Source organism: Cheilinus undulatus, linkage group 6 (assembly GCF_018320785.1).
Source record: "Cheilinus undulatus linkage group 6, ASM1832078v1, whole genome shotgun sequence".
Lineage (NCBI taxonomy): Eukaryota > Metazoa > Chordata > Actinopteri > Labriformes > Labridae > Cheilinus > Cheilinus undulatus.
This window is the reverse complement of record NC_054870.1, coordinates 19,497,185-19,521,535: the sequence shown is the minus strand read 5'-3', so window position 1 is coordinate 19,521,535 and position 24,351 is coordinate 19,497,185. Positions and strand designations below refer to the sequence as shown.

The 24,351-nt window shown below is 38.8% G+C and overlaps 1 protein-coding gene across 4 annotated transcripts in view; it reads left to right on the top strand.

The window, feature by feature from the left end:
- Positions 1-24,351, top strand: part of gfra1a (gdnf family receptor alpha 1a) — a 156,720-nt gene that overhangs the window by 109,036 nt on the left and 23,333 nt on the right. For all 4 annotated transcript variants that reach the window (XM_041789929.1, XM_041789930.1, XM_041789928.1 and 1 more), the window contains 4 exons: positions 3,946-4,124; positions 5,036-5,208; positions 10,293-10,402; positions 15,998-16,132. In XM_041789929.1, the coding sequence (XP_041645863.1) occupies positions 3,946-4,124; positions 5,036-5,208; positions 10,293-10,402; positions 15,998-16,132 (597 nt within the window). The remainder of the gene's footprint in view (positions 1-3,945; positions 4,125-5,035; positions 5,209-10,292; positions 10,403-15,997; positions 16,133-24,351) is intronic.

The following is a 24,351-nucleotide window of genomic DNA, read 5'->3' as shown; positions in this document are numbered from 1 at the left end:
GCGGCGCTATGGTGCATCAGCATTAATGCAAACAGCAACTGGTGAGAAGTAGGTCATATTTATATGGCACTGTGTTGAGAGATAGAGCTGTGATTGGCTGTGGGACCTGGCAGGAGATAATTGGGATCAGCTGGCTGTCAGCTGATCATGGCTGGGCGTGTCACTTAATGTTTCCTGCATGAACTAATGCTGAGCTTTAATAGTCCATTCTCTTCATGTTTTGTGCATGTCAGTCCACTTTCTCCATTTTCTGGAGCTTAAATCTTGTTGAAGCCTTAAAGCATGTGTAAATTTCTCCATATCATGTAGTTCTTCCACAATGTCTATCAGTTTCTCTGATTAGGGAGTCCTCCTTGCACCATTGTCTTGTAATTGCTTTCCTTATTGCCGTATGTATGGTTTCTTGTGTTAGATTACCCAGATGTAATGCCTCAAAAGTCATGGGAAGTTCATTTCCTAATATTGCTTTAATTCCTTTCCCCACTTCTTTCTGATACAAAGTGATTTGTATGTCAGAAAATATGGTTGTGATAAACATTCTGCTCTTGACAGTCTTTAGCAGGGCTGTGAATCTCTCAGTCGTTTTTTTTAGACTAGAGGATAAAAAATCTAACGATATTCCTCCAGCAGAATTCCCTCCAGTAGCTAGAGCTAGAAGATCTCATCTGCATCCTGCTTGTTATCCCACTTCTCTTCTGTTATTTGCCTCTCTATTTCCCTTTTCCATTTGTCCCTTATATAGAGTTCATGTACTTCTCACCATACTTCGGTATAACGCTGGTATACATTTTTGACTTTGTTTCTGAGTGCATTACACAGTTGAACACAGTCTGTTTAGCTCATCTGGGAAATCTGGTTTGATCTCTGTATTAAAATAATCTCTCAGCTGACGGCCAGCTGATCCCAATTATCACCTCTCAGCTCCCACAGCCAATAACAGCTCTTTTTCTCAACACAGCAGTCCATTTAAATATGACATACTTCTCACTAATCCTTGCTTGCATTGATGCTGATGCACCACACTGCTGCTGCTGGCAAAGCTTAACCTCCTCCACCCCAGCCTCCTCCTTTATAGCATAAAGCTCATATTCAGTTTTATGCTACTATGTATTAATCGCTTTTAAACTAATTTTATGTCATTATGTAATCAGTACGCATGGTCATAAATGTATCTTTGATATGGGGGTTTCTAGCCCTGGAAAGTCAAAGCATGCTGCTTGACTAACCCACAGAGCATCTTTTTAGCAAAACCTTCTCCGCCCAGTAAAACTGTATCCATTGTGCAATAAAAAAGTAAAATGTATGACAACAGTGTTCCTGACTGAAGGAACATTTGACTTAAATTCATGTACTTTTGTATTTTTGTACTGCAGGCTGTCATATTCTCAGTATTCTATTTAGTGTGCAGTGCAATCATCAAAATTAATTTTTAAAAAAAATCCTACGTCCAAAAATCAATGATAATGCCAGGGGCTTATCTCTGAAATTGCCAGTTGCTTTTAAAAGTGACAGTCCTGTTCTGGGGCGAGACAAATAATATGTTTAAAGTCTGAAAATGAATAGGCTGGCTGGAAAGTGGTATCCATCTTTCTTTAACAATGATGAGCAGCAGCAGTCAGAGTGCAGAATTAGCTTTAATTTTAAACATAACAGCCAAAAGTCCCATGTGTTAAATAGTGACTCCACTCACAGCCCATTTCCTCTCTTCTAGCGGAATAAACAGCATCGTCCTTGTCACCTTTTGATACAGCGGACCATCAACTCATAACCACCTTTATGTCTGTGAGCCTTTTAGGCCCTTTTTTCTCTCTTCTTCCCCTTGATGTGTTGAATCTTATTAACACCATTTGCCGTCACAACACAGCCCACGCTCAATCAGCCACTCAGATTGTTAATTTGCTTACACCACTCCTGCTGATCCTCTCCGTTTCCTGCCCTTCACCGTGTCTGTACGTTTGTCACGGCGGCCCTCCCCCCGCTTTTTAATTGGTGCTCATTAGAGGAAAAAAAAAAGCTGTTTTTGCTTCATTTCCAAACCCCCCAAAAATTGCAAGGAGGGGGAGAAGTGTATGGTGTATGAAAAAGTTAATTGATAGTAGTCTGAGGACAACCCTGGTGATTAGTGCAGGCTGACACATGAGCAAGGCACTTTACTTGAGACTGTGACGACTACAAGAACTCTACTCATGCAGGCAGATGCATGGCCATGTGGACGAGGGCCAGACTGCAAAAATGTGTCTTCTTAGTTAGAATAAACCAGCACATACACAAACACTTGAACAGAGAGAGGATAGACATGAAAACAAACACTTATATCAGCAAATACACTCAAACACACAAACACAGGCTGAAAGAAATGTGACTGGGGTTATCTACTAGTTTCATAAAACATCATTATGTTGCTCTCTCAGTGCCTCGCTCTCTTTCTTTGCTTTTGTTTGTTTTCGTTGAGTATTTGCAGCCAGGGGAATAATACAGCTTTAGTTTTATGATGTTATAAAGTTCAGGTGTATTTTAAGTTTAAAGTGAGGGAGCTCAAAAATGCAGTGACTTTCCAGGGAAATACAGATATAAATATACTTTTGAAATGTTTTTTATTGGTTCTGATCTTATCAGTGAAATGACTTTACCTGCAACAAAGTATAAACATATGACCATATACACTATTTGGACAAAAGTATTTGTCCATATCTATTAGTTATTAAAATCGGGTGTTTCAATCAGACCTGTTGCCACAGGCATATCATATCCTAGCCATGCTGTCTCATTTACAAAAAACTGTGATACACAATGGGTCATTCTAAAGAGCTCAGTGACTTCAAGCATGGTGCTGTGATGGATTCCAGCTTTGTGGAAGCATTTAGGAACAACAGCAACTCAGCCATGAAGCAGAAGACTATGTAAAATCATAGAGCAGGGTAAACAAGGCGCATGGTGAGTAAATGTCATCAACGCTTTGCTGATTCCATAGCCACAGAGTCCTGAATTTCCTATGAAAGTCTTTGTCTACATAGTTATGCTATGTATTGTGTGACATATGACATACCAGATGAGGGACCAAGACCCACAAGGGTCTCAAAAGCCCCAGATCTGACTCAGTAGTCTGAAGATGGACAAACAAAGGCACAACAGACATGTTTGTTTTTGTTTCCTACACCGTCTTGTTTTAGATGTGATGTACGTAACTGTAAATGTTATAAAACCTTCTGATGATATTTCTGATGCAAAAAATAATGATTTCAGGAGACATAACATTTTGTTGAGACATTTTGCAGTTTCATATGTCAAATATGTTTACCTGAGCTTGTGTTTATGTTGTTTCCTCAAGAGCTGTGACTTTGTTGTACTTATTGTCATCCATCCCTTTGGAGAAAAGCGTCTGCGTAATGAAAACTTAATATTGTAGCATAGTTAGGTGTTTCATGTCTCTGAAGCACAATGTCAACTAACGTATTTTTTGCCTTATTTGCAAATCTTATTATCCAGTTTCAGAAAAGGCCATGTGTCCAAATGTTTCAACATAACATGTTTTGTTGTCCTTTTATGCTGCTCATATGGCATTATTCCTTGAAAAAAAACAAATCCTGCCCTGGGTCCTGAAACAGGAGAATCAGGCTGATCAGATGAATGTTGGTTAATCAGCAGTGATTTTGGACAAAAATACGGACAGATTTTAGGGACACTTGGTAGACAGTCAGCCCAAAAGAGCATTGAGAAAATAAGTATTTTGTTGGTCAAATTCTTGCTTAGCTGTTGTGCTCTCAGTTACTCGATATGCAGATGATATACTCATATTTCCTTTTTACCCTGTGATTGCTCACCATTATTCTATGGCTCCTCCTTTCTAGTTGAAACACTAACTAATGTCTAAATTGCAATACAAGCTTAACTACAACTGCTTAGTTCTTTAATTTTTTCTATTCCTCTTCCTCCTCTCCTCTTCAGGTGAACCTGCAGTGGCCAGAGAGAACAACTGCCTGAACGCAGCCAAGGCCTGCAACTTAAACGACACGTGTAAGAAGTACCGTTCAGCCTACATCAGCCCATGCACCAGCCGTGTCTCCACCGCTGAAGTCTGCAACAAGAGAAAGTGCCACAAAGCCCTGCGGCAATTCTTCGACAAGGCAAGGAGCTTCTGACACAAGCTTTTACAAAAGAAATAGAAAAAAAAATGCAGGAGGTTTTCTGCATGTTTGATATCTGATAAAAGCTGGATGTCCACCACAAAGGATGTGCTTCAAAAGGAAGAACCATTTTGAAGTGCGTAAGTTAGAGAGGTTGTCAAAATAACAATAAATAATCATGTCGGCCTTTTTGTTTGGGTTGCCGCTTTTTCAGCGGCGAGCTTTGACATTGATTCAGTCATCAAACACAAAAGATGTTTTTGGCTGTCTGTGCTGTATTGTAAAAAATGATGTGAAGCATTGTAATTACAGCCCAGCTCCCATCATTCCTCTGTGGAATCACTTAACTGGGATGGCTCAGAGTAAGCAACAATATGAATGAATAGAAAATATTCAGAATGTGTGACAGTGTTAATCTTGATGTGATGTGTGGTTTAGTTTTATTTTTCCACAACAGAGCTCTCTGTGTAAACAGCCTTAAGCTTTGAGTTTTCTATGCGTTTGACATAAAACTATAATGATGCTCCACTGTTTGTGGCTGCCAACTTTAACATCAGGGTTTATTGATATTTTAGTGTACAATGGGCAAATGATCATATTTGAACTCTGTGAGTAATAATCAATGCAGTTATTCAAGTTCAAACTTAAAAAGTTAGTTGTCTTTTTTTGGTAAGTGGATCTTTGATGCTTTATATAGAAGTTGAAAAAGGTAGATAAAACATGAGAAAAAAATCTTCCAATATCATCCATACTATATATGGAAGTCATTAAATCTAAGTTCAAACAGCAGAATTGAATAAATAGTCGCAAGTTAGAATAAGCAGCCACTGTGAAATATCAACAAATGGAGCATGTTTTTGCAGGTAATGCAATGTAATGTTAATGTTTTGTTGTCATTCTCTGTCTTTCAGGTTCCTCCAAAGCACAGCTATGGCATGCTGTTCTGCTCATGCCCACTTAGCGACCAGACGGCGTGCTCTGAACGCAGGCGTCAGACCATTGTGCCTGTCTGCTCATACGAAGAAAAGCAGAAGCCCAACTGCCTGGAACTGCAGGCCTCATGCAAGACCAACTACATCTGCAGGTAGGACACTAAAGACTATCTCAATACTATTAATGCACTTTTGTTTATGAAAATGTAAGGATGTTTTCTCTTGAAAAGATCGGGGGCTTGCTGTATGTGGGAGAGTAACCCATAAGAAAAAGAGTATAATATGCTGCACCCTTTAGCTTTCTTTCAAAAGACTTATATGAACCAAAGGAACCAAACGTGGGTGCTTGGTTTCCACTAGAGTTTACATCTTCATGCTATCTGTAGCTTACACCTCTTTGCAAATTTAACACTTTGGTCTGGAAGCATCATTTGGACCAGTCAAGGAAAATTCAAGCATGAAATAATCATCAAAGTACTACTTTCTTCTCACTTTTTAATGTTCCTTCTCTCTCTGTAGTTACTAAAAGCCTAACCATTTTGCCCCACACATAGCAGAAGTTAGCTAAACAGACCATTTTGCTCTGAGCTATGTTTTTTCTCCTAAAGTCCTCTGAAAACCCCCCATAGGTGGCCTGCCTCACACTTTGCGACCATTAGAATAGACAGTAGACAGTAAAGAAACTAGAAAAGTACTCAGAGAGCGCAGACCTCCGCCATCAGCCTTATCTCTAAATAGTAAAGAATCCTTGAAGAAATTCCTGGATCCAGACAGTGATCTGGATCAGTCCCAAAATCTAATCAGTTCTTCCTTATGCCATTTCTGAGATTTCTTGAAAATTTCATCAAAATCTGTCCATAACTTTTTGAGTTATGTTGCTAACACGCAAACTAACAAACAAATAAACTAACAAACCCTGCCAATCACATAACCTCCTTGGTGGGGGTAATAACTGGAAATTAGGGAACCTGACAGTGTGGGGAGAAACATCCATAGTTCGCATACAGACATCATCTTTCACTAAAGCTGTACACATCCTGTCCTTAAAACCAGTTTGAGAGTTCACACATTTGTTTAAAATCCTAAATATCTCACAACAGTTCCCGTTGTGAGATATTTAGGATTCCCAGTTCCCAGTGTGGCCATATAAAGCCATATTTACTTGGATTTTATCTTTTTCTGTCTGTCCCTCTGGAAAATGTCCAAGACGGTCTGGCTGTAGGCTGTAGATCTCAGATGTCCCCTGTTAATGTGAGAGGCTGGCTCTGTCAGGATGGAAGTGCTGTGTATTGTTTTGATTTTTTTTTTTTTTCTTAGAATTCAACTTTATTCATATGCAAGTCTGAAATCATAATACATGGGGAGCAGGTGGCCTAGTGGTTAAAGGCGCTCCCCATGTACGCAGGCGGCCCGGGCTCGAATCCGGCCTGAGGCCCTTTACCGCATGTCTCTCCCCTACTCTTGACCCTGTTTCTGACTCTATCCGCTGTCCTCCCCTATCTAATAAAGGCACAAAAATGCACAAAAATAAATCAAAACACTAGCATCTACTCAGGATCCTCCACTGTCATGTTACCTAGCACTCATGTGCACCCATATAACAGCACATTTTGTTGGAGTAATTTCTAGGATTGTTCAGTCCTAACTATCATAACGTCCAGAGGTTCACTAAGCAGCATTACAGGATTTTATATATTATCACAGTTGACCTCAGATCATAAATAGGCTACAAAAAAGCCTCTGACAAAGCAGTTGTTTTGTAGAAATGATGGTGGGTTAGTCATGTAGTACTTCGTATATTGTAGCATGTAGCACTGTGCTTATGTTAGCATTGTATGGAACTGATGTAATTATTGCTGCTAGCACAAGTGCATTCGATTTTTTTTAACTTTTAGCAAAAGATTACAATGAGATACACTTACTTTGCACGTTTAAAGAAGCATCTGTTGTTTAGAATAAACAAATGATTATGCATTTAACACACGTAATGTATTTTTAAACACTGATGAGCTTGCTTTGATTCTGAAAGCGACATTAGACATTGACTGGGGCTAATTCCCCAAAGACTTCTGTTAACAAGGGGCTTACTTAAACACTAATCATTACCATAAACCTGTAATGTTTATGTCTCACATTCTAAGAAAGGCCCTATGAATATTCTGAGTTACAGTAAACAACTAGTCAAATAGTCTGCATTCACTCCTCAAGTCTTTCCCATACACAAAGAAATGGAAATTCATGGTTGAAAATAGTAATCCTTAATAGACATCTAATATCACCAGTAGAGGAGTGTGTGTTATGCAGTCTCTGGAGCTCGCAGCCAGCCGTCGTGTGGTTCTCTGGGATTAAATGAAGGCATTAGGCATCATAAATGAGCTCCATTTGGACGATGGCCTCAGGTCTCCCTCCCTCTCTCCTCCAGTTTCTCTACTTAACAACAAGCAGCAGGATAACTGTGAATTCATACTGCAAGTTTCTGTCTCTCTGTCTTTGCCTTTTTTCTCTCTGCTGTGCTCTCTCTATCCATCAGACATATGCTCAGGGCTGAAAAACAGCTCTCACTGCAGCTCCACTTCCTCCTGGTCCATTTGTCGGTTAGCACAGATTAAAGCCATGCATTTCCACCAGCTCTCTCACCATATGTCAGGTGTAGTGGCTGCTGTTGACAACTCTGACCTCAGACAACTCCTCTCTGCTCTGCGCCAGATTGTCTTGTTAGATGGATCCCATTGTTAGTGTAGAGCTGTGAATTTGTGTGTTTTGATGCAACATGCCTGTAAGCTTTTCCTGGTACAATTATGTTGCTGTCACTCAGAAATCTGATTCTTCACAACTGTTTCAAAGGATCAGATTTCTAACCACTATTACTGATATGGGGACTTTCCATGTACTGTTCCAGAAATTAATCTATTGTGCTCGATCAGGATCTATAACATTTCTTTAAAATTATGAAAATGTATTCAATGTCATTCGAAGTTTCTTTAACCTAGAGTTTTCATTAAGTCTTAAAAAATCATCAAGTATGCAGACATTTGATGGAAAACTCTGCATGTAAATACTGATTGGCTAACAAGGAACTATTGTTTTTCTGGTGGAAGGTACTTTAATTTATTGGAAAAGTCCTTTGATTGTACAAGCTATGGCTATTAAATAGAGACTTCTCTTATGAGGATAAAACCACATGATCACAGTCACACTGAGTGTTATATATTCAAGGTCAGGTAATCACGCACAACTGCTGTAAGTTTCCAGTAACTGACGTCTTTAGTTCACTGCTAGTGACTGACTGAAGTGCACATGTTTTTGCTAAGGCATCAGAAAATGACTACCTTAAAAATTAGGCAAAACATTAACTTGAAATTTTTGGTGAAACTGAACAAAACAGCAGCCAGATTTTTTGGTGCATTAACTGTGAGTGGGGAGCACTGCATTTCACATGTGTTTGAATGGCACAAAAGATTATGTGAAGGCAGAGAGGATTTCCAAGACTAAGAACATGCTTGGCACCCATGCATATCAAAAAGTTCTGACAAATTCAACAATTTGAACAAATCGTTCGAACTGATCAACCACTCTGTATAAGAATGATAGCAGGAAAGGTCTCCATTGAAACACTTTTGCATGAAAATTTGAACATGATAAAGGTTTTTCAAAACTTCTGACTCCTGATCAAAAGGAATTGCTGATTTGTGGATACATTTTGAAACTAATTAAAGAAAACCCATGTAGTTAGGAGAAGTGATTGCATGAAATGAAACATGGATCTTCCAGTACAATCCTCTGAGACGAAACGACAATCAGTGCATTGGAAAACACCATCATCATTAAGGATGAAGAAATCACAGCAAAGCAAGTCCAAAGTCAAGGCCATGTTGATTGTTTCTTTGACATTAAGAGTATAACTTTGGAGGAGTGGGTCTATGTGCATCAACAGTGTTACAAACATGTTCTAGAAAAACTGCAAGTAAGAAGAAAGAGACCACAATTGTGGAAAAATGGATTCATTCTATTAAGACAGTGTACCAGCTCACACTGCACTCTCTGTGAAGCAGTTTCTGTCCCCAAAACATATCAAGTTTGATTGCCCTCCCTGTTCACCTGATCTAGAACCATGTGACTTTTTCCTTTTTCTAAAGATCAAATCTGTGCTCAAAGGAACATGTTATGAGTCTGAGTATGAGCCAGAACTGTCATAACCATGACAAAAACAAGGCTAATATTGCATGTCAAGAAATGAGTAAATGAGGCTGCCAGGAACATAGCATATTTTGAGAAATATGTCTTGAAACACAAGTCCTGTGAATGGCCAAACTAGCTTAGCTTTGCTAGCTTGCCATGCATTTAAATGTTCATTTGTAATTTAACAAACCTATTTCTATCGTATCATGCCTTCTTCTGTGCACAGAAAGCATAGATATCCCTATATATATCAACATATCCCTTACCTGTTATCTAGTTAGTGCTTGTCTACTAAGCTAGCACACTGCTGTGCCATCTCTCTGAAATCCAACACAAAAGTTCATTTGGCTGCTAGCAAGTGAATTTAAGGGTTGTTGGAAAATGGGTAATAACTCTGGAGCTCTGTGGTGAAGAAAGTTGACACTAAATATGTCACTTAACAGCAGATCAGCCAGAAGAAATGTAAAAAAAAGAAACAGTACTAAAAATAAGTTTCAGCAAGCAGTTTCCCCTGTAGAGGGCAGTTTTTGTACAAATGTTCAACACAAAGAATAAGATACTTTTTGCTCAAATGTATATAAGAGTAGCTTCTTCACAAAGATGATGCACTAGAAAAGCATCATTGGAAGGTTTGGCTTTGCGTCAAAGTGCGTGTATATCACACTCAATCCAACTCCTATGTTGACTTCCTTTAAAATCAAAACTCCATTCCAATTTCACATGCCACTGCACCTGTGGCAAAAGTATAAACAAACATTTATGAAGGCAGTAAATGAAACCAAACAGACCTGGTAGAGAATTGCCTTCAGCCTCGTTCATTCCAGGATATAAACCAGCCACAGCGTACATAAGAGGGTCATCTTACTGCGCTGACGGCAGACATTAAGATGCTTAATTATATTGAGAGAAATGACTCCCACTGAACACTCATTTGGAGCGGGAGTATGGCTGCACATTCCAGTCACATTGGCTATCTATATTCCTCATATGAAATCTATCGGAGCTCTAATGATGTTTGCCTCTGACATTTTCTTTTTGGGATGTGTGTTTGTTTCAGGTCACGACTGGCTGACTTCTTTGTCAACTGCCAGCCAGAGCCTCGCTCGCTGTCAGGCTGTCTGAAGGAGAACTACGCAGACTGCCTGCTCGCTTACTCGGGGCTGATTGGTGAGTTCACTGACATTTGATTGTTATTGGTCAGCCTTGTACTCACACTTTATCCAGGGTTCAGTGGAGTTCTCTAACTTATTTCATGTCTTAAATGGATCACTCATTTATGTCACACTCTATTTTCAGTGTTACATTTGACTTATAAATAAATACAAAAGGAAATATCAGAATAAAATAAGTGTATCCCACATGAATGTATCATATTTACCATTTATAAAAGTGTGTAGTCACTGAGTTGTCAAAGAACAGTGGGTGACTGGGTTATTCATGCTAAATTACCATTCCTGTGAGTAACAGAACAAGGACCCGTTTATTCAGGGATGTTATGATGGAACTTGAGAGATTACAATTAGGGATGGGACTGATCCAATCCAATATCGGTATCGGATCCGATATGGACGTAATTAATAAATCGGATATCTGACTGACGGCGCCGATCCAAGTGATTGATCCAAATCCATCCTACAGTTTGTGGAAGACCATGAACGCACCGCAGTCTAACACGAGACAGTCTGTGTGTAACTGAGCTGGTATTAGTTAAGGATGTTCTTAGCGGTGTAATTACCAAGTCGATTAAACGTAAATCTATATTTAGAATAGTCAAAACTAGTCTAAAGATGAGAGAACACAAAGAAGAGCGGTAGTGTTGTTAGCCTAATACACTCTCTACAGTGTGGCTAGCATTGAAAGCTAGTTCCACCCGCCTTCGTTCCTCTTTGCAGATTAATATTGTGCTTTGATATTTGGCCTCTTTTCACTTTGGGCGAGTAGTCATACGTGAGCTTAACCCTCGACAGCCCACATACCACTTTATTTCCATTTACTACTTTGGAAAACTGCCGTACCACGGTCTTCCTACTATATGCTAACAGGTTAACCACCGCAGAGATTCTCACTGTTTACATCTGGCAGTGAAGGGTCAGAGAAGAAGGCTGCAGCCATTAACTGAAGCGACAGCGGTCTCTAGTGGCGGGAGGTTCTTTAATAGAGCATTATAGGGATTTCAAGCCTGTGTTGTTATAAAATGATAGGTAATTAGTTTAGCCGACTGTTAAAGTCGTAGTTTAACCGACTTGAGTTATCCTATTTAGGGTAAGCATTGTTGTTTATAACTTAAACTCAGTTGTTGTTTTTTGGATGATGATGATATTTATATTTTAGTAGTAGTTCAAATAAATTTGTTTGGAATACGTTTAAATTAAATTCATTTTTGTTTGTTTTTTTTTTGCTTTTTAATAAGAGGAGCTGGGTGGTTTACTACAGCCTCGTGTAACCTCACACATTATACCAACAACAATAATAATTGTTAAAAATTAGCACATATTTATCGGAATCAGATCGGAAGTGAAAAAAAGTGGATCGGTGCAACCCTAATTACAATAAACGATTGAAGCCTACTTTGGTAATGTTTTGGATTCTATCTGCTTTCACATCCAGAAGGCTTTTTAAACAGTTCAGAGAAGTTAAAGAGGTGTTTAATTGTACCTGCTTCTTTCTCATTTGTTGTTTTATAGCAATTAGGAAAAAGTTGCAAGCATTATTGCAAGATGTTTGGAAGTCATGTGTGTTTGCCTTTCTTTGTTATTTAACCTTTTGAGACCAACGTTAAATAACTTTTAAACCATCAGTAGTTGCAACGTGCGCTTTTTTCTCTCTAGAAGCCCTCCATTTTGCCATTCTAATTGTAATGATCTGGAGATCATGATTTTAATGTTGGACCCAAAACGCAGAAACCTGACACAGTGAAGCAGTTAAAATGGATTTATTGTGGGGGAAACAGGCAGTAGAGGGAGGTGGATTCCAGGGTCCAGGGTGTGAGGGGGGAATCCAAGAAGACGTGAGGGCTGCAGGCATAAGGCTTTGAGGGGAGAGGCTGATGAGTGAATCCAGGGAGAGAGTGAGGCAGCGTGGCAGAGATTGGGCTAAGCACTGGCAGCTCGTGGAAGCACTGGAAGAGATGGAGGGAGAGCAGGATTAGTCACAGGTAAGATACACGTAGAAGAATTCTCAAATAAAGTCTCAAACTAGCAACAAAGCACTAGGAGTTGGCTGATACCACAGGAGATGTGGGAATCTTATGGCACTGGTGAAGACTCAGAGCAGAGCCTAAAGAGGGGGTATTATACTTTTCTGATTTTTAAAACATAAATATAAAGTCACAAAGTTGGGTGTCCATACTTCACGTCTGCAAATTTTCAAACCGCAAGATAAATGTATGTGGCAGTAATCTTTGCTGCTACTGGTTTTCTTCCCCCTCTCTCTCCAAATTATCAGGGTCAGACTCCGGGTCTAACACGTACAGACATATATCAAAATTCGCCATATTTTACTCAGTCGAGCCAGTTCATTCAAAGTTTACAAGTACTAGCATAGCAATATAGCCACATTGGAGGAGGCGGGCACAAAACATTGAGACCTGCTGCTGGCCAGCCTCTGGAAAATCAGCCAGTCGGAGGAAAGCAGGTCTGTGGGGGTGGGGGGTTTAGAGAGACAGCAGCGAAAACGAAGCGTTTCAGACAGAGGTTAAAATAAGGGGTTTTCAGGGCGCAAATGTGAGAAATATGAGGAGTTTTTGGAGCTGTAAAACATGTTAAGCTACTACGTGGGTATCAGAGAGATGGTGTAAAGCCTTGAAAGAGGCATAATACCTCCACTTTAAGAGCAGGTGGTGATTGCAGTGATGAGTATCAGGTGTGCAGGTGCCAGGAGAGCCAGTGCAGGGGAAGGCGCCCAGTCTCTGTAACGAGAGAAAACAAACTCCACGCAGGAAATGGTCACACAGGAAGTTGTCAAAATAAAAGCAAAAACTGCAAATGACCACACTAATGTTGCTATCCATGTCTTCCTAGCCTTGTAGGACCCTTTTTTGACAAGCCTGGAATTTGATTGACTCTCCAGGGCGGTTAAAGATGAAGTTCACACAAGTAACTCTGACAATGAACATCTTTTTATCAATTTTTTAATCCATTTTTTGATTGTGTCTGCCAGTAGCGGCTAATGCTATCCCATGAAAAGTGAAACCATCTAACTAGCCCTAATGTCTTTTTTTCTACCAGTGGAAATGTCAAAGCTGGTGTAACAGGATGTAAAGCAACAATTATGAAATGTGTGACACAATAGTCACAAATGTGTTTGCTGGTAGTTCCATCTTCAGATAAGACCCCACTTTAGATTTACCTTGTTGGCCTCATTTTGATCCTTTTTATTCTTTTTTATAAAGCTACAGTAACAATTATGTTTCAAGAGATGCTGAATGTGTGCTTTTTATTGGCTCATGAATGTCAAAAATTAGCATTCAGATATGACTGGACCGATACACTGTGTTACCCAAGAAGCCCTTGTTCCTATGCAGGGTTGGAGGGTATCTACACAAAAGCAGTATTAAAAATTTCCCAAACTAGAATGTTTTCAGTGGTTGACAGCAATGACAGAAATATTAAACAATGGGAAAACGTGACAAATTATGCAAATTTAAAAAAACAAATGCAAAAGTCTTAATCATTGTTATTAAAACAGTCATGGTGATTATAAAAAGTGAAAAATATACAAGCACAGAAAATATCTGCTAGCCCACAATTTTCTGTACCATTTGCAACATTTTGCACAGTTTTTATTAGTAGTGTCATTTTCTTTATTGCATTTGTATTGATCTATTTCATGGGATTTTCAGTTTGCATCATATTTGTTTTTGCAGCATTTTTCCTTGTGTAGATCAAGTGGGTGGTTGCAGGTTCCCTTCTCTTTTTAGCTACTGTAGTTCCAACAACTGAGATCTTTTCAAGCTCTTGCAGGGGCAGAGCATGCAGAGGTTCGCGGAACTAATCTAAACTAAAAGTTCCTCTGGTACGAAAACACCTAATGAGCTGTCAAGAACCGGTCCTCACAATTCACTAAACTGGGCCACACATGCACACCCAGTCCACACAGCACCAATTCATTCTGCCTACTGCAAAACATAAAGGCCCGTTTTGGAGAGCAGCCAGCACAAGGGAACAATCCATTGGGGGAGTGAGAAATCACTGACTGAAGCTATTTACTTTCCCTCGCAGAGAGAAAGCCTATTCTTCACTTCAGCTTCTCTGCATTCTGCTTCCTGCAGAAACTCCACCACACTGCATTACTCCTCTGCATGGGGCGAGAGAAAGAAATAAATATCACAACATTTAACTTGGTTATGATGGCATTTATCATTTAACATAGAAGAAGGATGATGACTGAGGCTTAAAGGGTTTAAAACTCTTTTCTTTTTCTTGACAGTAAGCAGCTTATTGGTGTTCTTGACTAGAAAACTCACATGGAACCCTTGTTTGTGAATCAATATTCAACCCATGGAATAAGAACAAATGAATATACAAATATAAATTTGTAGCTGGAATGTGTTTGATTAGTCAGTTGAACTAATAAATGTCATCACCCTGAACAGCCGGTATTAGAGTTTTTAGTCAGTTGATGAAATTATTGATGTTGAACATTTCTGGTGAAATATCATGCCTAAGTGGTGACTATCATCTAGCTTTGGCTGTAGCTCAGTGAGTGGCTTAAAGTTCCGTTCTTTTACTTAAATGTAAATCAGCACAGTGGATGGATAACATCTCAGAGCACATAGCACTTTGGCAGTAGGGCTGCATGACTTTAGCCAAAATAATAATCATCATTATATTGATCAATACTGGTATCATGGTTAATTTGTAACATAAAGATTGTTTGTTTCATTGCTTATTTATTTATTGAAAAACATATCCTGCTACTAACCTATTTTAGAGACAAGACCGGGTCATAAATTCTGCTGTTTCATTTTGGCCCAAACAGGCCCCTACAACCTGGTCAAATATGACACAGCAGAGACCCCTTAATACACCCACTCTTCCAATGTTGGGCTACACATTGTACGTACTCAAAAGAATCTTAACCCTGTGAGACCAACATTGTCGTATACAACAAAAAAAAGACAGGTTACAAAAGTTACATAACTTTTAAACCATAAATCATAGTTACTTACTTTATTTCCTCTGGAAGCCCTCCATTCTTCTTTTGATTGACATTTATGCTGCTGGCTGCTAATGCTATCTGCCATATTGCCAAATTTCCAGTTTCCATATTGAAGCTACCTTAACAATGACAAAAGAAACAGAAAGGAGAAGAAAGGGAGTTAGGACACAAGTTGAGCTGACAAAGTCAGAAACAAATAAACAATATAAGAGAACATTAACAGAACTTGAGAAAGCCTGTAACCAAACATGATTTAAATGGGATAATGTAGGCTATCTTAAAGGATGTTTTAGAGAATTTTTGGCAGTATTTTTTTCCACACTTGGAGATAAAGTGGTATGAGGTTATGTCAGGAATAAAGTGGTTTGTGGACTTTTTAACCCTTCAGGACAACCAGAGGCTGGTGGAGCTAGCACTGCTAACATCAGCCAAACTCAAGAAGTCGGTCTGGCATTGTTTACTCGCAGATGCTGTGATGCCATGTTTAGCCATGTGAAATAAATAGTGCATTGTTTTAAATGTTTTCTTTTCATAGTTTGTGTTTAATTGACTCTGAAATACAGCTGCCTGAACATCCCTAATCTTTCCTTACATCTGCTGCAGGTACCGTGATGACCCCCAACTACCTGCGCTCACCCAAAATCAGCGTCTCACCCTACTGTGACTGTAGCAACAGTGGCAACAACAAGGACGAGTGTGACAAATTCACAGAATTTTTCACAGAGAACACCTGCCTGCGTAAGTTATCCTCCAGATCAGTGCACTTTTGTATGTTCTACTCTTACCTAATATTCTTTAGTCTCATCTGTTCCTCTCAGTTTTGCTCTCGAACTTCTTATTCTCACCCACTTCGCTCTGCTTGGATCTTTTTATCCTCTCTTTTCTTTTCCTATCTTCCCCCCTAACTAAATATATCCCATTGCCATGCTTGCATTGTTATCCTCTCTGCATTATAGAGGATCCAGTCATATTGCACCACAGTGTAGGTCTGTGTTTGTGTGTGTGCCTAAAAGCCATAGCAGAACTCATGCTCTACATCTCTGACAGAAAGCCGCTTTTTCATCCAGCCCTCTTACACAGCGACTTTAATTAACAACCCCACACTGCCTGTCTCTATCCCACACATACTCTCACACACCTATCCCCAACCACGATTAATAAGTTGCTGGACATTTGTAGTGAGCTGTGAAGATAAGAGCCAGATTTATTCTGTTTTCTCTGTAATCAGAGCTAGTTCTGCTACTTTTGTTTTGGTGTCAGTCAGCCTGCTGCTGTCCTGTTTAAGAGTAACGTGATTCTTCATTGATCTCTGTACGGAGGTCAGGACACAGGGTCATATCTTATAAGGACACCTGAGCTGGATGAATGTTTGTAACCTTATACCCTTGATAAGTGATATCTGGTAGGCTGATAATTACATGGAGACTGATTTAGGGGGGAGGTTTCTTTTTATTCCTGTGTTTATTCAGAAAAATAAGGTTATGCAACAAAAGTGATCTAGCAAGTGTTATCAAATTAATTCAAGGGTTATTACACTAATAACAGAAAGACAAAGGGATGAATAATTATTATTAAGTTAATGCACCTGGATCATCAATAAAAGAATACCTATTGTCTCTGATGCTGATTTACAAAGAGGAGTAATTAGGGTTAATTGGGATCCAGTTTCAGGTTCACAGAAAAAATGGATTTGCTAAAATATCTACCAGTTATAAGATGAAAAGGCCACTTTTTGAGAACTCAGGAAAACTTGTTGACTTGTATATTTTTGGTACTTTAGCATCTAAAGATGTGAACCTGTCCCAGAAACATCATAGCAGCCCTTTCTTTCTTTTTTTCACTATACCTAGACTGCTCTCCGTTTCTTGGTAAAGCCTCATTTTTACTTCAGTTTCAGTAGACCATAATGATTTTTGTTTTTGTTTTCATTATTTCGGTAGTTTAAGTTTAATATTATGACCTTGTTTCGGATCAAGAGTTCTCCTTACTGCTTCTCATGAGTTATTGAGCCTTTCTGTTGTTTTTGCTATGTAACGTTTGACCAGTTTAACTCCTAATGATTTTGTCGCTGAATGACTTTGGGTGAATTTGCTGTAATTGCTATGTTTGTACCAGGCTTTGTGCAGATTATGTAGTAGAGTTGCAGCACATTTTGACAACAATTTGTTGCAAGTGAGCAATCAATAATGCAATCAAAATGAAGATACCTGCTAAAGCCACTGACTGATGAGTACCTCCAAACATAATGTTTGCTCTTGAAAATGTGAGCCATTTAAAATAATGAGCCAGAGTTAAAATGAGGAGGCTGAACTGAAGCGCTGATAGTTCTGCTCTTCACAACTAAGTGGGTGCTTTAAATTTCCGCTGTCAGAGTGACAGTTAGCAGATGAGAAAACAACCAGACACTGCTTCATTTTCAACATCTCCTCTCTCTTTCACTCACTCGTTTATCTTCTCCTCTTTTATTGTCCTTTTCTCTTCTCCTCCTCTGTTTTCTCTGCTTTGTTGTCTTTTTGCAATTCGGGGTTAACAAGGCTGGTCTGCTGCTGATAATAAGGGCAGCCACAGTCAGTGGTTGTAGGTTTGTGTGTGTGTTTGGACCATAAATGTTGTTATTTCCACTGGTTTATACGTGCTTACATGTGTGTTTAAGGGAGTCACAGTGAGATTTGCAGGATCAAGAGTGGTTAATGTGGGTTAAAACATTCTCTTTGTGTATATTTATCATTTGCTATATTAAAGAAGAAGATGATATCCTTTATTAATCCCTTTAGTGGAAATTGACTGTAAGGAGGAAAGTGAAGGGCAAACTGGAGGAAAACTCCTCTGAATTCCTGTTATTGGTCTCCATGCCGCTATGTCACCATCAGCATCCCTTCCTTTCACTTGCTTTCCTGCTCGTGCTTCACCTCATCCTATCTCTGTGTCTCCATCTCCCTCCTTTCATGTCCTCCCTCCTTCTACACTCATTAAGTTTGCTCAGCAGTAACTGGAACTGACAACTCTGAAGATCCTGACACACAGCCGGCTACAGGGTCATGACTGGAGAGAAACTCCAAGACGGAAAGATTTTAAAGAGAAACAAAAAAAGAGACAACTAAAACACTGGGAGAGAGAAAGAGAACTCCCTGTTCTTTTACTACTCCTTGAATTTTTTTTTATTTATTTATGTATGGTTCTTTCTTTGAATGTCATACAGAGGCAAACTCATAAAAGCACAAGTTTTACCAACATTTTAGGCCCTTGAACCATTAAAAAAGACTAGCTCTATTTTATATTTGGGGTCAAAATGAAAAAAAACAAGTCAAAGACAAAAACAGTTTGGAATTATTTCAGTAGACTACAGATGCAAAATGGATCGTAATATCTGCATTTGTGTCCTTGACAGCAAAGGAGCTAGGATTTTTAGTCCTCATTTCGAAGAACATCGCTGAAAGTAACTTTACAGAGACTTATCTTTTGAGAGAGAGAGAGAGAGTCAGTCTTTTTTATTCCTTTAGTCATAGAGGACAGTGGATAAAGTGGGAGAGACCCACGGAAAAGTAGCCACAGGCCGGACTTGAACCTGGGCCACCCTCAGACACGGGGCAAGCCTTAAACCACTAGGCCATCTGTGCCCTGACTAAGATACTTTTTAATTCAACATTTAACATCTGCCTTTTCAAAGCTACCAGACTGAACACACTTTTACACTAAATGCCTTGACAATATGTGTCTATTTCCACCAGTAGCACTAATTCCTGTGTCTGAAGATGCTTCAAAAGTGGTTAAAGAACTCTTGTTAATAATGTCAGACTAATTTGGCAAATGATGAACGTGGGCATACAGGGCTGGCACTGGGATAAAAAGATAGGCAAGAGAGGGCAGCTTTACTTGTAAAGCACCTTTTATACTGTACATCAAGTCAAAGTGTTTCACCCTAGCCAAAAACAAAGCACTCATAACATCAAGAGCATTAGAAGACATGACAGGGAGCAAACACAAGACATTAAAATATAGAACATATCAAAAGAAACGAAGCCAGGCTACCTGGCTTCTTTTTGGCCCACTGCTAAAATTATTTAGTGCTAAAACCGAGTGACATAGACTCTCTGTGGAAGGGGGTAGTCATCCACTTTAAAATTTGTATTTTGTTGCTTTAATCAGCAGGTTTTTGTGTGTTTTAGAACCATAAGCAATATTATCTTTAAAATGGGAATTTAGTTTGTCATTGGTGGTTCTGTTATATATATCTGCTGGTTAAGCTAAGATATAAATGTTTTCTTTTTATCACTTTGGCAATTTTTTTCACATTAAGATGTAAAAATTCAGCAATGAGAAAAGTTAGAGGCTAACCAAGAAATCAACATTTAATTATTTTTTTGTTTGTTTTCGTGAATTTTCTTGCAATTATTTAGGGCTTTTGAGACACTTTAACCCCTACTAGTTTGAAACCATTATTTTACATTTTTAAAGAAGCAGTGAACACTTTTAAAACAATTTTCATCTGTACACTGAAGTATCTGACTGAACGATGATAAAACACGTGAATGCTGGTGTTATTTCTGACATTTGCACCAAACTGATAAAAATCAGCGTTTTATGGCCTTTAATTAGCTCTAATGGACATCTGCTTCAAAAAAATCTTTTCTGAAAAGGCGTAGAAACCTACCATCCGTAGGTCACAAACTCTATATAAAAAGTAGAACGTTACCACCTCTAACCAACTTTACCATTCAGAGACCACTCCCATCCTTTCATGCACTTGCACTGCCTCAGCTCCGGCTTTAGTAACGCTAGTGCTGGAGCCAACAGCCCAAACAGGTAGTGCTCAAGACCACCACGGTCCACCATACTATAGCCTGCTTCAGGCGACTCTGGAGGTGAAAAATCCTCCACCTCTAAAGATCGCTCTGAGGCAGCAGTGCTGCAGGACTCTGTGTCACTTTCTGGGGAGGTCACTGTCACTCTCACCTCATCTGGAAAACCCCATCCTTTTCCCCTTCCTCCTCTCAGCACCAAACTTTTCCCTTTCTGTGCATTTTTTGAATTATGGAGTTAGCTTTGAGCTGGGGGTTCACTTAAACTATAAGAAATAAACTGAGGCTTAAATATTTATTTTCTGAAGTGGCCACAATATGCTAAGGTCAGAGCCTTCAGCATGAACATAATTCTCTTACTACAGTATATTTAAAGTGAGTTAAGTGATAATGAAGATTTCTGAGAAGACAACTATTACTGCCTCAACACATATCTGCTGCAATGGGAAGATGATCTCATGTTCTTTCAGATACATTTCTATATTTGTGTCCTTGAAAGTCTATTGGGCACAATGCCTACTGAAAAGATATCCCTGAAAAGGGCTGTTTGAGGGTCAGAAATGGCTTTCAGTGTTTCTACTGAGTACCATTCCAGTAATAAGTTCTTGTAAAGCTGTGATGCTCTCCTAACAAGGTTTCTGGTCGTTGTTGTGACATCATCAATTCCTGGAAAAGGGGACTGGTTGTTGAAGTGGCAAATCCCAGAAGGGCATAACATTGTCTGTGAATAGTTGAATTAGGAGCCATCATGAGTCATGTTCATACCACCAGAAACAATTTTACTTACCACATTCCATTTTGTGACTTAAATCTTTCACCCTTTTTGATCACAATATGGACAAAGGTAGGCTAAAATTTAAACACTGACATTAAGTAGAATGTCTAAGATTAGTAAAATGCACCATGACTTTTAGCTTTAATTGAGGGTTTAAGACAAAGGAAAAGATAGCTCTGTGTGGTAAATTTACAATGAGAGAAATTCCAAAGAGATAAACTGGAATAGGTTTAATAAGGGTTTAACAATGAAATGTGAACATTTACAACTCATATAATTTCACACAAAGCTGACATAAAAGCTTGTTGGCATTTAAACTCTCTGGTGCAATAGAAATGTAGGATTCAATTACCTTTAAAAACTAGCATTTTAAATGTGTATTAGAATTATAATATTCAGATATTTTGGTAGCCTTTTATTGAAATCACAGTAAAATAAATTGGTGAAATCTTAACTTTATATAAAAATTGACTATATCCACCATGTATCTTGTTAGATACAGTTGAACTGTGACTCACATGAGCCTGGTGGACAGGTACTCTGCAGCTGAAATGGAAAACCAGCAGTTGTACTTGTCCATGCAAGAAACCGTGAGCCGTAACTAACAGGTCATTAAAACTGGAGGCACAGGACAAACTAGAGTAGCTTGAAAAAGAAGTAAAGTTCATTGAGAGTCTTCTTTTTAAAACGACAATGCCTATAAAAAGTATTCAACCCCAAGGGTGTTTTTTAAATCAATCATGGACAATTTGATTTAAACTTTGTGACAAATAAAAACAAAAAAAAAGAGATTTCTACAAGTAGTGCCAACCAAATTAGAATATGTAAAATAAGTTACTGAATAATTGTTCACCCTTCACATCAGTATTCCATTGTGATCTTTGGCTGCAGTCACAGCACTGAGTCTGTGTGGAAAGGTCTCAATCAGGCTTACTCCTCTGGACACTGCAATTTTACACCATTCTTCTTTTCAAACCTGCTCAAGCTCTGTCAGGTTGCATGGGGATTGGACGTGAATAGCCCTTTTCAAGTCCAGCCACAAACTCCAGAACATTCACCTTGTCTTTAGACCATTTCTGTGTAGTTTTCACTGTATGCTTCAAGCCATTGTCTTGCTTGAAAATAATTCTCCCAAGTCGTAGTTCTCTTGCAGACTGAATAAGATCGTTCTCCAGGATTTTTCTATGTTTTGCACATTCATTTTACCCTCTGCCTTTACTCTCTTGTCTCCTTCTTGCATGGTCACTCAGTTGCTCTCAGTGTGAGGATGGCCTTATCAAGGCAGATTTACACATGTGCCATATCCCTTCCATTTCTTGATGATGGATTTAACTTGGGATGCTCAAGGCCTTCGAATTCTTTTTTGTATCCATCTCCTGACTTTTCCTTTCAGTAACCTTTTCTCTGAGTTGCTTGGAGTGTTCATTTGTCTTGGTGGTGTAGTGGTAGCCAGGAATACTGATTAACCAGTGACTGGACCTTCCAGACGTCTTTATACTACAATCACTTGAGACACATCCACTGCACTCAGGTGATCTCCATTTCAATAACAGCGAACTACTAGCATCTTTATAATTTTTTGTTTTTTGTTTTTTTTGTCAGAAAAGCCTAATTATATCGACCATGATGTACTGATAGAATCAACAAAAGGGTGAAACATCCAAGGGGTGAATACTTTTCATAGCCACTGAATCTGGTGCAAAAGACCCATGCACATACAATCCAACCTCCTCAAAAATCCAAGACAAAATTAGCATTGCTTGTTTTACTACAAAGATCAAACTCCAGTGAGAAGCATATACAGTTGCAATGTCTGTCTTAATGTGCAGTGCCGTGAAAAAGTGTTTACCCTCCTTTCTGATTCCTGTTTGTTTTGCATATTTATCACACTTAAATGTTTCAGATCATCTAACCAATTTTAATATCTCGCAAAGACAACTCAAGTAAATACAAAATGCAGTTTCTAAATGGTGGTTTTATTCATTAAGGGGAGAAAATCCAAACTTATCTGGCCCTATGTGAAAAAGTTTCAGGAATAAGAAAGGGGGCAAACACTTTTTCACAGCACTGTATGTACTGAAGACATATAGCCCTGAGACCCTTTTGCTTTGTCTGCTGTGTTTGTGATCTACATCTTTGGTAACTGTAAAAAGTATTTCAGAGGTACCATTAAATCTCAGCAGAATCCATAGAAAGTATAAGCTCTAAGTCTTCAGGATTATTATCCACATAAGCTCAAAGATTAGCTCAGCGCTCTACCAAATGTTATTCTGGTCAGACGGGCTGCAAAGCACAGAGTTGTTTATAGTGCTTTTTGTCCCCCCAAGCATACATTGACAGTGTTCAGTTTTTCTGTAAAGGTCTACTTAAATTCATTGTTAAGTCTCAGTAGCACACCATGGCTCTTAAACATCATCTGTGACACATTATTCCAAATAAACCTTTATAAAATAGTAATAGCAACAGGAATAAAATAAGTAGGCCTGGCATCCTGGCATCCTCTTCTTTTGCAAAGTAACTCCAACTTTTTATCACGAGTCAATCCAGGCTAGCATTTGGTTCAGTTGGTAGAACAGGTAGCCATACAGTACAAAAGCTACAGCCCTTGATATACGTGTTGCAGGATTGATTACCAGTCTTGGTATTGTTGGTGCATGTCTTTCCCTATTCTCTTTCCCCATATTTCCTCTTTCTTCAGCTGTCCTATCAAATAAAGGCAAAAGCTCGAAATTGTCTTTAAAGAAAAAAATAAAGTTGGTCCAAAAAACAGCATCAATTTAACTTTGCTCCTTTTTCTAACTCATTAGGAAGACGCAGCATAACAGCGTCATTCAAGGAAGACAGCTAGCTAATCTGGTCAACTTTAAGCAAGTTTTGATTGTATGCCTTTTAGCAGGACATATAAACAGAAATTATGGTATAACATAAATATTTCATGCAATGATTTTTGTGTAAAATAATTTGTCTTTAGGGCTTCTTTGTTTATTTACACAAACAAATAATTAAAATTTATGTTTATTTAGGCCACAAAGTGCCACTTTTTTTCATGTCGTTTCTGAGGGGGCTCAAGTTATTTTGATACAAGTAGGCGGGGTTTCTAGGGTATAGTGTTTATGTGTTTAAATGCATTTAGGTGATTCTAGACGTTGTCTGCTGTACGGAGATCACTACTGAGATTAACTTGCTCATGCTTCTAATGGGTTTTTTATGTTCAACACTTTTGCACCATGAGTGAAGTGAGCACTTCCTGACAATAAGTTTGACTGTATGTGTCACTCTTAAGTCTGAACATTTAAGTCTTCTTTCATAGCCCCAGTTATGAGGTGAAATCAAGGAAGTTTTAAAAGTGCATTTTGATGCATATTTTACCAGTATAGTCAAAG